The sequence below is a fragment of the Plectrocnemia conspersa genome, unplaced genomic scaffold (assembly GCF_051122295.1).
Source record: "Plectrocnemia conspersa isolate PC_06_02 unplaced genomic scaffold, ASM5112229v1 ptg000003l, whole genome shotgun sequence".
Classification (NCBI taxonomy): Eukaryota; Metazoa; Arthropoda; class Insecta; order Trichoptera; family Polycentropodidae; genus Plectrocnemia; species Plectrocnemia conspersa.
The window spans coordinates 20,762,976-20,777,500 of NW_028277167.1; the positions used below are offsets into that span (position 1 = coordinate 20,762,976).

General features: G+C 31.0%; 2 protein-coding genes and 1 long non-coding RNA gene across 4 annotated transcripts in view; 2 read left to right on the forward strand and 1 right to left on the reverse strand.

The window, feature by feature from the left end:
• Positions 1 to 2,407: 2,407 nt before the first annotated feature.
• Positions 2,408 to 10,221, forward strand: LOC148236911 (uncharacterized). Its single transcript, XM_088182017.1, has 7 exons — positions 2,408 to 2,717; positions 8,641 to 8,766; positions 8,838 to 8,879; positions 8,956 to 9,023; positions 9,086 to 9,289; positions 9,569 to 9,686; positions 9,756 to 10,221. The coding sequence occupies exons 1-7, from the start codon at positions 2,459 to 2,461 to the stop codon at positions 9,827 to 9,829; spliced, it is 891 nt and encodes a 296-aa protein (XP_088038143.1). The 5' UTR covers positions 2,408 to 2,458; the 3' UTR covers positions 9,830 to 10,221.
• Positions 10,222 to 10,260: 39 nt separating this feature from the next.
• The window catches only part of LOC148236912 (annexin B11-like), a 9,289-nt gene continuing 5,024 nt past the window's right edge, over positions 10,261 to 14,525 (reverse strand). Inside the window, exons 2-9 of one of the 2 annotated variants that reach the window (XM_088182015.1) lie at positions 13,711 to 14,097; positions 12,040 to 12,216; positions 11,768 to 11,972; positions 11,521 to 11,600; positions 11,377 to 11,449; positions 11,136 to 11,309; positions 10,884 to 11,065; positions 10,261 to 10,809 (exon numbers count right to left, since the gene is read on the reverse strand). In XM_088182015.1, the coding sequence (XP_088038141.1) occupies positions 10,753 to 10,809; positions 10,884 to 11,065; positions 11,136 to 11,309; positions 11,377 to 11,449; positions 11,521 to 11,600; positions 11,768 to 11,972; positions 12,040 to 12,216; positions 13,711 to 14,097 (1,335 nt within the window). In that variant the 3' untranslated portion in view covers positions 10,261 to 10,752. The remainder of the gene's footprint in view (positions 10,810 to 10,883; positions 11,066 to 11,135; positions 11,310 to 11,376; positions 11,450 to 11,520; positions 11,601 to 11,767; positions 11,973 to 12,039; positions 12,217 to 13,710; positions 14,098 to 14,525) is intronic. The other variant, XM_088182016.1, reaches the window with a different exon arrangement.
• Positions 14,097 to 14,525, forward strand: part of LOC148236913 (uncharacterized) — a 5,467-nt gene continuing 5,038 nt past the window's right edge. Inside the window, exon 1 of the long non-coding RNA XR_015808955.1 lies at positions 14,097 to 14,525. This exon is cut by the window's right edge and continues 789 nt beyond it. This is a non-coding gene — a long non-coding RNA (uncharacterized LOC148236913).

The window sequence follows — 14,525 nt, forward strand, 5'->3', positions numbered from 1 at the left end:
TGATGAAGTTGCCTTTTATGATGACGATAATTTTACTAGTGTTCTGCTTTACTATATAGACGTATAGAAATATGTTTTGCCCTTGTCTATTATGTACATGTATTTTCATGCATGAAATGCAGCAATTCCAATGGTTTATTATAATATATAATTAATAAAAATATATTAAATACTTAGATTATAAACGAAAGACTCATGTATACATTGTTGTTAATTTAGAAATGAATTTGTATGTCATATTTATAAATAAAATAATAATGTCAATTTACTATTTTTCTTTTAATTAGTTACAATTAGTGGAAGGCAGTAACTTAGCAAAAAAAGTTAAGACACGCGATTCATACGCAGAACAGGGATATTATATTTTATATGAATTTAAACTTAAAGCTATCCAGATTGAGCTCTTCTTCTGGGTTTTAAATAAGCATAAAAAAACATACGAGTGATTCACCTTTTTATGGTCATGATCAGAGAGCTCTTCCAATATATTCAATCTTCCTCATTGCTAGTCTGGTGAGGTTTATTAGCTTTTTTGGTACTTCAAATTCTGCCATCGCCTCATACAGATTGCTTTTAAGGACACTATCATATGCTGCTTTGAAGTCCACAAATAATGTCAATATTGTACTCATGGCCTTTTTCTAATATCTGTCGTAGTGAATAAATCTGGTCAGTTGTGGAGCAGCATGGTATAAATCCAGATTGAGTTTAACTTTTATATTATGCTTGTTATTGTGATATGGTATATGAAAGACGAAGAAATTGAAGAAAATATTTTCAGGCGCTTACATATTTATCTACAATAAATTTGATGCTTAGAATAGATAGCGAGATCTAAATTCAATGAATCAGACAAAAATAAATCTATGATTAAAAAATAGATTTTTAAAGTTTGCTTGTTGTTCTTGCTTAAAAAAAATTCACATCTATGGAAATAATTGAACACTTAAAACCATTAAAAAAACATTTTATACTTTACTTTAAATGATAATAAATTAACAGTTTTTTCATTTCAACCATTATTGTTTGTTTTTAATATAATTAATAGGTTATTATTAATATCCTAAAATAAAACTATCTGCAGAAAAAGTTTAATAATTAATATTTACTTTTTATTATTTATTCATTGTAGGCCTACGCATTTTAAGAAAATAAATCAAAAAACTTTGACTCCCCCGGCATTCGCAAAATCGAGAACATTCTTCACGCGCGTGTCGCAATAAAAACGTGGGGCACGTGCTCTTGTTTAAAACTAAATACAAGATTATTTAGTACATAAAAATGGGAAAAAAAGATTGATTTGCTGATTTCGTTAAATTCGCAAAATACAGTTGAAATAACCTAACATCAAATTTTGAATGGGTGCCTTGTCCCCCTATAACGAAGTCTCAATCTCTACGCTATAGGGGGGTCGATTGTATATTACAACTTATTTATCAAATGTTTTTTTTTATACATAACTAGTATATACATATATAGCATGATATTGGATTTTGTCATGAATGAACATTTTTAATTGTGGAATAACGTAAGTTATGGTGTTGTAACGTTGATCCATTGTATGACAGGAAGAACATATGAATAATTTATAACGATTGTTGAAAACTTATTTACTAATACATAATTTTAAAATAAAATATAATGATAGTTTTTTAAAAACGGAGTGGTGACGGGTGGCAATTAGACACAGATTGAGCCGCTACAGTAGTGTTTTTATAAACGAATAAAGTTATTTACATTTGAACGGGGCACGAGCCCGCGACGCGCGCCCGAACAGGTCGAGGGCTGCCATGCGAGAGAATAACTAGTGCTACCCAAGTGTCGCCAAGTTTTGGCCATAACAAAATTTTAATTTAAATATAAATAGGCCCCAACAATATTTAAAAACAAGAAAAAAAATAGAAATGAAAAACGTTACATTTTTTATATTAAATAATAAAGCAATCTCAACTTGCTAAAAATATTATTCGCGTCGCATATTAATATTTTGTATATTGTCTGTATCTTTGTGTTTTTTAGTATGTCTTTATTAAAAAGTGATTATGTTATGGTCATGGCACTATGACTATATGTATACTTAGAAAAATTGGTATTTGATACAAAACAGTGTCATGCTTTTATTTTATAAAGCGTTTTATTGATTATATTAAAAAGCAAAATATGTATTGAAGGCAAGTCATTTATCTTTGTCATATGATTTTTTGTATTACATATTTGTTTCGAAATAGTAAAATATTACATCACCTTAAATATATAAAGAGGGTTCTGAATATTTTTTATTATCGGTAGACTTCGACAGCGATGGCGAAGTTGTGTAATTGCAATTGCAATTGCAATAATTTGATGCGTACGTGCAAAAGAAGCGAAGGTTTGGAATAGGTATAAAATTTGCGCGTTAGGGCCAAGTGTCATTGACGTTCGGTGTCAATGCCGGCGGAGGTGTTTGCGTTTGCGGAACATGATGTGGGCGCGTTGCGGTGCTCGCAGCGTCGCCAACCGCGCGATCAGGGGTCTGAGGCCCGCCCCGTTCGCTAGCGCCAACGCCAACGCCAACGCCTCCGTCTCGACCGCCACCGCCAACGCCAACGCCAACGAGGGCGCTCTCACCAAGCAGCAAGCGGTGGAGCTGGCGCTGAGGCTCACCGACGAGGAGCGCAGGTTGCTCATAGACTCGCTGCAGGAGTTCGAGTCAAAGCGCATCAAGGACGAGTACGAAGGTAAACCCTTTATGTTTTGTTATTGTGTTCCAATGTCCCACTATACCAAAACGGTATTGCTCCATTACTCGATGACATCATCGAAAGCTATTGCGTTAGTCACTCTCTACACTTATTATCCGAATGTTTTCCATTAAACAATTTTCGGCTATGAACGTAATGTTCTCGAATGTTCAATCATCTAGCCAAAAGAAAGATATTAAACACAAATATTTTTTATGTTAACAAAGAAGCTGAGATTTTCACACCAAAACAAAACAAAACAAAACAATATTATTGAGAAATCAGAGTGACGTAATTTATTATGCATCTGAAAAGGACAAATGGCATATTCACACTGCCACTCCTTGGTCTAGTACAGGGCTTCTTAAACTTTTTTCATTCACGACCCCATTTTATGATTGTGGGTTTCTTCGTGACCCCAGATAAATAAAAAATAATGATATATAAATATTTTGTGCTGATTTATCGATTAAGTAACAATATACATACATATGATAAAATATAGTTTTAGAATTTGCTTAGAAACATACAAAAATATAAAATAATTAAAAATTGCACAAAAGTTGTAAAATTGTATTTATTATAGTTACAAAAATTATATGCCGTATTTTTCATCAAACCTGCATTTTTTGCAATAACATAAATAAAAGAGGATATTGAGCAAAATATATCGTCGCTGGTATATATTGAAGCCCGGGCATTTTGGTCGTCTTAGTCCGTTAGAATATATTCGAGCGCAGTCGTAAAGTGGTTAAGTACACAAAAATTAAAGGTAAAAATCGTTTTTAAATGAGACGGATGTGCTTGTAAATAAAAATAAAAAATGGAAAAAAAAATTAAAAATGTGTAAAAAGTTACTGCATAACAAATTAAATCTTGGTGCAATATTTGACACTGCTGTACGTAAAATCTAGCGATGAACGATATTGGGATTTAATATGTGTTAAAGCTGATAAAGTAATTTCACATAAATATGTGGTGTTATATGGCAGAAGAACACTTAATATCATATCAGAGATTGTGGGAAATTCAGTTCTAGTTCCGATCCAGAATTCAGTCAATGGCTTTTTTGGAAAATCTAGTTTTAAGTTTGAGACACTCGAAAGCTCGGCAAATGAGCTTTATATAACAGGTGATCAATCTCACTTAAGCCAATCAAAAATAATTTTTGAATCCAAAATAACTTTTTGAAATCAATATTTGATATAAAATATTTACGAAACTGTGTTTCTAGCGCTTTTAAGTGACCTATAATAATTTTTGCGATAAAAGTTTTACAATGATTTTTCTCGATTATAAAAATGTCGATACTAGAAAACATTTCGAACGAATCCTTTTCCACCCTACTTTTCCTAATGTTGATCTCAGCTTGGATAGCCATAGGTAATTTCGAAAAAAAAATCAGCAAGAACACATTTTTGTTCGGTTAAAAATATGTCGATTTCGTCCTTTAATAACAACAATCTTTCAATCAACAACTTTGACCTTTTGATATCCATCTGCATGTAATAATAAATTTGTATAGTGGAAATCCGTATTTTTATAGAGATTTAAAAATAAGCGGCTATTAAAGGCATGGCTCTTAATAAAATTTATAATCTTAACAGCATCCTGAAGCACATTGTTCAATTCTGGTGCTATTTTTTTGCTGCAAGGGCCTCTCTATCAATAAGGCAGTGAGTATAAGTTATATGTCATAATGAGCAGCTTGAAAAAAATGATTTAAGACATGTAATTTTAATTTATGTATTTATATATTTTACAATAAAATCTCGCGACCCCAAGATTTCGCTAAGCGACCCCATTTGGGGTCGGGACCCATAGTTTAAGAAGTCCTGGTCTAGTATATAAATGAACTACTGAGAAACAATAACAAAATATAATTATATATAAGATTCCTTCAAAATTCTCGAGTATTTTCGTCAAAAATAATTTTGTAATTAAAATAAGTTAATGATCGGTGCGCGACAATTGGGCGTCGGACAAGTGGGCGATTCCGGTCAATTGGGCGATGGTTATTTAGGCGACGGTCATATAGGCGACAGAAATTAAAAATCTTGCACGCTTTGCTTTATTGTAAATATTAATAAAATATACATTAAAACGAAAAAGTATATTAAATGAAAAACAATTTTATTTTAAAATTATTAACTCGTATTATAATTATATTCTATGATATTTTTTCTATTGTACCTCAAAACTTTTATAAAAATTCTTTGGTCTATTCTTTTCATAAATATATCCATTCCAAACATATTTTTCCCTGTCTTTTTGACTTAATATGCCTGAATTATCCATTTATGAGAATATAAACTGTGGTAACTCAAATTAGTCGTTCTCAACAATGATCTATAAATAACACATAAAATATAACCCACATGTGAATAAAAAGACACATACTTATTTTCTTGCTATACTGAATTTTTTACCAAAAACACGATGACACTGTGACAAAGTGTTTTAAAACTACGACAAAAATAAGTTTCAAAGACGCAACGAAACTTTTTGCGAACGTTTTCAGTCAAAATTCAAAAGTATACTGAGCGCTAGTTATGGGTTATTATATTCATATATAACTATCCTATCTAGTTTTAAATAGATAATTGTAAAATATGCGATTTTTGTGAATTCCCAAAGTTTATTCTTACACTAATTTCCAAGGCACAAAACATAAATAAAATTCGCGTTAAGGGCAAAATCCATGATAAACATTTATCAGCGCTAGTTCTAGGTTATTATATTTATATATACCTACCCTATCCAGTTTAAAATAGATAACGGTAAAATATGCGATTTTTGTAAATTCCAAAAGATTGTTTTCAAAGTAATTTATGTCTCAAAACAAAAAAATCGCATAAAGGGCAAAATCCACGATAAACACTTATCAGCGCTAGTTCTGTGTTATTATATTTATATGTAACTATTCTATCTAATTTAAAAAAGATAACTGTAAAATATGCGAGTTTTGGAAATTCCAAAAGTTTGTTCTCACAGTAGTTTCCAAGGCTCAAAACATAAAAAAAGGGCCCACTATAAACATTTATCAGGTAGATATTTATTATAAAATTAGCGACTTAAGCAGTGTGTTTTAAGTGTTTTATGATATCGGGTAACTCTCTTAAATTCTTGAATAAAAAAATCAAACTGTTTTTGATATTTTATGATTAAATAAGCACAAATGATAAGTAAATATATACAAATATCTTATGTAGGTATATTATATTTTGTTTAGACCGAATTAATGTTTTCATCTTTTAATTATATTCTAAAAAATATTACTTTCGTATGTACGTATATGTATATATATATATTTTAATATGTATTAAATTATGTTAATTATTTAATTAATTATAATATAAGATCATGATTTGCATCACATTTATTTGTAATGCATTATTATTGTATCGCCCAAAAGACCATCGCCCATTTGTCCGTCGCCCATTTTGAATCGCCCATTTGACCGTCGCCCAATTGACCGTGTCCCGTTAAAGATACATTTAGTTGATCTGTTCTTTAGTTCCCTGGGAATAACTGATAGTGAATATTATACTCTATTTTAAGAGTTTTATGTATTTAAAACGACTAGTAATAAAACTGTAAGATCAAAACAATGGACTCAATGTTGAATGTATAGATAATTTTTTTTGGGTTTTTTATTGTTTTTCAAATATATAAGATCAACAATGATTTTTTCAGAGAATAAACAGTGCAAAAAAATACATTGGCGTTGGGCTGCTAAAAATATTAGCCATCTATCAGTGTACCAAAATATAAAAATAACTATACTTTTCAAATGTATTTTATGTTTCACAAGTGAAACTATTGTTAAAATGTGTAGATAATATAAATAACAAAATTAAGATTAAGATTCATTATTTATTCATATCTGATCATATTACCAAGTCTTTCAAAAATTCATATTATTATATATAAATTTACATTTATTTATTGATTGCTTATATGCAATCTTGGACAATTCCTTCTAATGAGACAACTTATTGACACAAATCATTTCAAAATGCTAAAATTATCTGTTTGATTATTGGACGTCTTCACTAGGTTTACGGACATAAACCCATCAATTTGACAGATGTTGTTAACCCTTTACACTAGTAACTCGGGATTTTTTTAAAATTCTAATTAAAAATTTAAATTATATATCTAGAGCATAAATATTAATAAACTAATAAATGCGTTTTTCTAAATTACATTTTCAGTTTTTTAGCTCCTCTCGAGTACCATCGGTTGACAATCCATAACAATAAATTAACATAATAGGGGTGACAACCCATTTCAAAATATTTATGGTACTAAAAAAATTTTTAAACCATTAATAAATTAATAAAAAAATATACACAATTAACAAAGACATGCCGCTCAGTTTTTGACATATGTATCTACCTGCCAACGAAGAAAGTTTTCATCGCTCATAGAAATACAAAATTGTACCGTTTTCCCACAATAAAAAAAATCCACAAGATATATTTACATTTATATAAACTAATGTCAAATGAAACGTTGCAGTTAGTATGATATTATTTTATATATTTATTAATTAAAAATAGACAAAACTTTTAATCAGTAGCTGTATGGTACTTATTTGTTTGTAATTTTATATATTCGAGCTAATAATGCTTATATAGCATATTTTATATAAAAATAAACAAAGTTATGAACGAAAAAGGGCTCTACATTTAATAATATGTGTGATGTTGATTTATTATAAATAAACAAACAAATATGGACAAAAAATATTTTTTTATTTTTCTTAAATCCGCAACATTTATTGGTATACCAACTCATCAGTGTAAAACAATTAAAAATAATCAATAAGGTGTATTCAGTTTGCGGGAACTTGCAACTCGGGACATTTATCACTTGGTGGCAAATATTGCAATTTATAAAGCACACTGTCATTACTGGTTATTATTCTCCAATTTTTTAATGTGGTGCGATTCGTTTGAGGTACCGTTTGTTCGTCACTATTATTTAAATTGCCTGTATTCATGGCAACAGGCCTAATTTTGACATCACTTCCTTCACTACCATCATTAGAAGATGAAAAAAATCAAACATGAAATCCTCCTCATCACTATCATTACAAAATATATTATCATTACAATCACTATATTTAGCCATAGAACTGTTTTTTACAATAAAATTAAAAAAAAAGAAGTAATTCAAATGAAATTATCACTATAGCATTACTTAAGACACAAATTACGGACATCCGAGATACTGTCGAAAACACAATAAGCTATAAAAACATCACCGACGCGTGTCTACCGAAGGACGATCGCCAACATTTGCCTTCAGGAAAAGCTACGGCAAATCTGCCTTTAAATTTAGTCATAAAAAACCCCGACTTATAGCAATAAATGATCTCTCCCCGATTTCATTCAAGTAAAAATTATATTTTTTTGATAAGATATGCTTCTTGAAACTCTTGTCTACAACACTGCAAAAACGCCATTTGAAACATGCACAGGAAATACCCAAGAATCAACGTTATATTTCATTAATTAAAATGGTGCACGTGACGCACCATCCGAGTAATATAAAGCCAAGCGCTGGCGTATCTCACTCACCTTACGAGCGCAAAGGGTTAAAAATCGGTATATAGTGACCAGATTTTCGCAAATAAAAATAGTGTAATATATTTGCATTGTTAAAATGTAAAAAACTCCAGAAAAAATACTGTACGATACAAATCAAATCAGAAACCCATAAATATTTGACGAGTGCCTAAATCTAGTGCTAATAACTATTAAACCATTTTTGTGTTGCATTAACTGTGATTCTTTTCATGTGGCAATCCCTGACATTAATCTGCTAAAGCTCGAATAGATGCTAACTTTTCGTTTAAAATACTTTTGTGGAGTGATACGATTAATGTTATGTGTATTTTTTTTTTGTTTAGGACAACTCGCAGCTCATAAATGGAGAAGTAAGTTCGGTCGTCCTAGTAAAGTGCCGAAACTCGGAGACGTAGATCCCACGGGCACATATTGTCCCGTACCTGACGATTGGTTGAAGAAAAAATATGGTAAACACACATCAATTCACCTTTAACATTATAATTTTTATCACCATCGTAATTTTCATCTTTTTTTATAGCCGCCACAGTACCACGTCCAAAAAATAGCGATTTATTTCATTGTAAGCGTTTTATCTTTTATCATTAGTTTGCAGTTATGTATTATTTTTAGTTTTACCTATTACAATTATGTTTTAGTGTTGATTGCTAATTCGATACCTTTCATCGGCTTCGGCTTTCTTGATAACTTCATAATGATAGTCGCTGTAAGTTATTTTTACATAGAACATTCGCAACATATTTTTGATTATGTAATATTTTATTTCAGGGCGATTATATAGATCACATGTTAGGAGCTTATATATGTTTATCGACGATGGCAGCAGCAGCTTTAGGCAACACTTTTAGCGACGTTATCGGAATAGGATCAGCTTTTTACGTGGAGCGTTTCGCCGAACGAGTCGGATTCCAACCTCCGAAACTCACACCTATACAATTGGACATGCCCGTTAGTCGTAGGGCATCGAATATGGTGAGTTTATTGTTTTTAACATTTAATCTTGATAAGATTAGTTAAGCCATTATGAAATATTTATGAATACCTTCCTGGATCGATTTTTAATTTATGTATTCATTTTTATATTTATATCTCTTAATTACTATTTAAGTATACCATAAAAATACTCACATTGAGTTAGGTATAATACGGGGCACTAAATCCTTAATTCAGTGATAACAATTCTTGCTCTTATTAGTTATAAAACATTCCATTAGATTCCTGAATGTAATTATATTATTAAACAATTTTCAGGGTCGAGTCTTTGGAATAACACTTGGATGTTTATTGGGTATGTTTCCTCTGTTGTTTTTGAAGGACGAAGCCAAGCCCACCCCGAACCCAAAGTTACAGGACGAATCCAAAACCACAGGTCTTAGATTTTTTTTTTATAATTTGTAGGAATTGGATTATAATATATTATAACTTTTTATTTTTTTAGCACCGACACCAACTCCAACAACATCAACCCTAACGACACCGTCACCAACCCCAATAACACCAACTCTAACATAAATGTTGCCCTTCATCCTAAAGTGTTTATGGTCCAAGACGAATGTATATTTTATGTTAAGTCGACACAATCACATGAGTATCTAATGTCGGTGGCTATTAGTGTAAATTCAACACGACTTATCGAGATGCAGCTGTTATAGAGAATTTTAACAGTGCTAGAAAAATGACCTGTCTACTCAGTGTTATTGATATTTTAATGTAAAAAATGCTTTTTTTAAATTTATTTTTAGTTACTTAATTTTTTTATGTATACTTTAAGGTTTTACAATGAATATAATTTGTTATATTTATTATCTTAAACCGTTGAACTTGTATGTTTCGAAGATATTAATTTTTCTATATATTTTTTTGTAAACTATAGATGTTCAAATCGAATAAAAAAATTAAAGAAACAAGTTTTTTGAATTCGGGTTTAACGAAAACACAAAGGCTAAGTACGACAATAAAATGATTTATTTTAGAGATTTCAATATACATACATATAGAATTTTAATTGTCAATAAAAATACACTTTAAATATAATATCATTTTGCATTAATTTATATGTAATTATATATTTAATAAACATCTAGTAAACATTTCTATATTAACAAATATAAATATAGAAATGTTTTAAAATTTGAAAAACATCAAAAATTGTTCACGAAAAGGCCGCATGGGTGGGGGTGGCGAACTGGCAAGAGCTCAGATCAATAAAAATCAGATCAGCCTTTTTGTAGTATTCAAGATTTCGTAGCACCGTTAAGTATCAAAGATTCTTTTAAGAACCATTTTTGGCAAATAATCATGTGCACTGTTGATAAGCCACAATTACATAAGAGATGAAAAAGGCAAAGATCTCAAAAACTAGGTATATACGACAACTATGATATATATGGAATATATACATCATAATTAATAATTGTTAATGTATTTTTCTCTGGTTAATAACAACCGATTAACGCAAGAAGGCACTTTTTGTAGTGTCCCGAGGTGTCACCCTGTAATAATCATATAAAAATTTTTATATAAGAATAAATAGATAATTGATTTGAGATTTAAAAAAATAAAATACCTCAATCCAGCTCTGCAATGATTTTCCGTACTTTGCTTCGAAAGCTTCTTTTATATCTCCGAGATCGACTTCACAACGTGTTACGATAACTCTGATGAGTTGATGATCGGTAGTACCGATTCCGGCCATCGACTTATGGAGACGTTCAGCGAAGAACTCGGCCCTGTTCTTCACACATTTTACTGTAACAATATTATAGATAATAAATTAGGTTTTAGACCGAAGAAAAATTAAAGGCATTCGGATAATTACCGATCGCCAAAAGGCCATCTTTAATATCGCCAGAAAATTCGTTCTTGACGGCCTTCTCAAATGGATGTCCAGTGATGGACTCGTACTCTTGGAAAGTCAGAGACAATTGTGGGAACGAGCGTTGGCAGAGAACGGAGTTGAAGGTGGACTCGTCAGTTCCCATTCGGAGCTCGCCTGTCAAAGTAAATGTATTTTAAAAGATAATGTGGATCGTTCGAAGGAATGATGAATTGATTTTTACCAGCTCTCAATAAAGCTTGAGCGTCGACTTTAGCTCTATCTGGATCGACTTGAAACGATTCGTCTCTGTTGGCCTAATTAAAAAAATATGATTAATACAATTATTTTTAGAATATATTAGTATTGATATATTTGTCAGACTTACGCAACTCAACGATATCAAAAGCCTTCTGAAGCTTCCAGAAGTATCGCCAGCCAAATCGTTGGACAAAGAAGATCTGTACACTAAAAAAATAATATTTTTGACAATTTTATCTAGCATCGGAAATATTAAATAGAAGGTAACACGTTTAGATAAAAATAAGCTTCTAATCTGATTTTGTTGTCCGGATAGATAACTTATGTACTAAGTAGATAAAAATCAAATGTATTAAATTTAAAATTATACATACTGGATTCATACGCGTTTTGAATAACACGAATTTCATGATTCGTCATTGTGCATAGCACTTCAATGACGGTATCCTCATCAGTTCCGACTTGATCGATGGCTTTATGCAGGCATTCAGCATAGTATTGTGGTAGAGGAGTCATCAATGCAATGACCACTTCTTCAAAGTGGCCAGTACATTCACTCTTCAGATCATCAATCAAGTCCTAAAAAATAAAAAAATAGTATACCAACACATATAGGCACTATGTTACCAGCGATATAATTGACTACCTTTCCATAGAGAGTTTTGAACTCGTAGGCGATTCTTAAACGTTGATCGTTGCTTCTTGCTGCCAAAACTTTAATGATGGACTTCTCGTCGGTTCCGAAGCCTTTCATGGCTTTGCGAAGAACTTCGGCATCAGCGCGAGGATTGAACGGATCAGCCGGGCAGACTGTCGGTCTTGGCTGTTGAAATTTTTAGCACATGTAAAGAAGTATAAATACATTTTCTGTACCTAAAGTTAGCATATAAATTATGTTAATTTGAAAGTTCATTATTCCAATTAAGTCGTTTTTGCATATTAATTAATTTAAAATCATATAAATTAATTTTATAATCACACAAAACAGGTTTATATTTAAAATTTATTTTTAAATACTAACATGTTTTTGTACTATTTCATATTATTTTAAAAATAAAATAAATAATTGAAAATTCTATTATTGACTTATTGAACTTATTTAAATTCATATGGCACATTGCCAACGATTCGCAGACCAACTACTCAAATATAATTCAGTAACGAGTTCTGTGAAATACAATACAATCGAAAATAGCTATTTAAATAGATATAATACATAAATTACAAATACATAATATATTTAAGCACCATTATTTTCAGTTCTTTGTTAGATTTTAATATGCCAGGCTCCAAAAAAATTTTGTACCCAATAAAGTTAGGTGATTCTTTTGCATTATACTAATACATTTCACGTATGTTCATACATATGTTTGCCGTGTGTGTCACAGAATTTTGTGGCCATAATAATTTTCTAAATGATTGAAGTATTTATTTTACTCAATATTAAGAGTTTTAAATAAAATCATATACAAATTTAAGGGATTGGGTTAAGCAATTAATACTATAAATTATAGGATGTAGAGATATTTGCACCTACTGAAGATACTCTTTATTCCTTTTACTGTTTAAACTCAAACCTAACCTAATTAAAGTTCTAAAATTAAATTTAGTTTTTGAACATCCATTAGATTAGGTTTTGGTTTGAACATTAAGTGCAAATTACCAATAATTTGTACCTACCATAGTTGCAAATATCCTAAATTATATTGGTTTATGCCAAAATAGTAAAAAAATCAAGCTTAAAATGTAATTATTGAACCAAAATATTTATACTGGTGGGGGGTATGTTATGTTGAATACGGCGAGCTTTATTATAAATATTTAATTAGATTAGAATTAAAATAATATTACCATTTATTGTGTCAATAATTTTTTAGGTAGGTAAACCATATTATGTAAAAGTATGATTTTTAGATATTTTACTTGATAAACATTACTATATCGTATTCCACAGAGCTACATTTTTTCTATATTTGTGACGATATATAAAAATTCTTACAATATCAGGTAGCAAATGATCTTCATTAAAATTATTTTTCAATGTATGAAATTTAGTTTTATACTTCTTTATTTGATGTTAACATAACATATGTATAAGAATGAGAAAAAAATACTGGTCATATTTTGACAAAAAAAATCGAGATATTTATAGATGTTTATTTGATCCATATGTCATATATGTAGATCAGTATAATTTAAAAAAAATTAGCATTCAATTTTTGATTGATTTAATTAGTATTATAAATAAGCTTCGCTGCGAAACACTTTTTTACACCAATTAAGATAAAGACACACGCACACAAACATACGTAATTACCTTTCTAGGCGCTTGGGCGCTCTGCCCGTGCACCTCATGCGGCGCCTGTGCATAAGAAGATGCTGCATGATGAGCCATTTGAGGAGCTTCACCTGGATAGCCAGGGTATTGCGGATAGGCTCCTGGTGGTGGATTTTGCGGATGAGGGTAACCCGCCGGTGGCTGCTGAGCTTGGGGGTAGCCGGTCGGCGGTGGAATCTGCGACTGAGGATAGCCAGCCGACGGATACTGCTGGGGATAAGGCGATGGATATTGCATGCCGGGGTAGGGCGCGGGCATTCCGAACGACTGCGGAGCTCCGCTGAAACCGACGTTGTGCATGTACGGTTGTTGGTTGGGATACGGCGCTTGCGGATAATACGGATACTGAGGCCCGCCAGGAGGTCCCTTGTGAAAAATTGAAATGATAAAAACACAAATTTAAAAGTTTTTATTAAAAAATAAAATAAAAAATAACCCTTTCGACTCTTTCAGATGTAGAATAATAGAACTTTCAAATCATTATAAAAATTATCACAAGATGAGCCGGTAAAATCAATAGTTGTCTACGCTACAACATAATGTTTAATTTTTAAAGTGATACAGTTCAAATTATGAATATGCAACTAGTGATTTTAGCAATTCAATTATGCGTGCAAAAAATCAGGTGTCGAAAAGAGTCGGAGCTGATTTTTTTCGTTTCTTAATTTGTTGAAATTTATGTGCGTTGTTGACATGATGTATGTATGAGATGATTAACAAATGTTGCTACAAAAACATGTGAATAACTTCTTAAGATGCCTCTTTTATGGAGATGAGTCATGGATCAGTTCTAG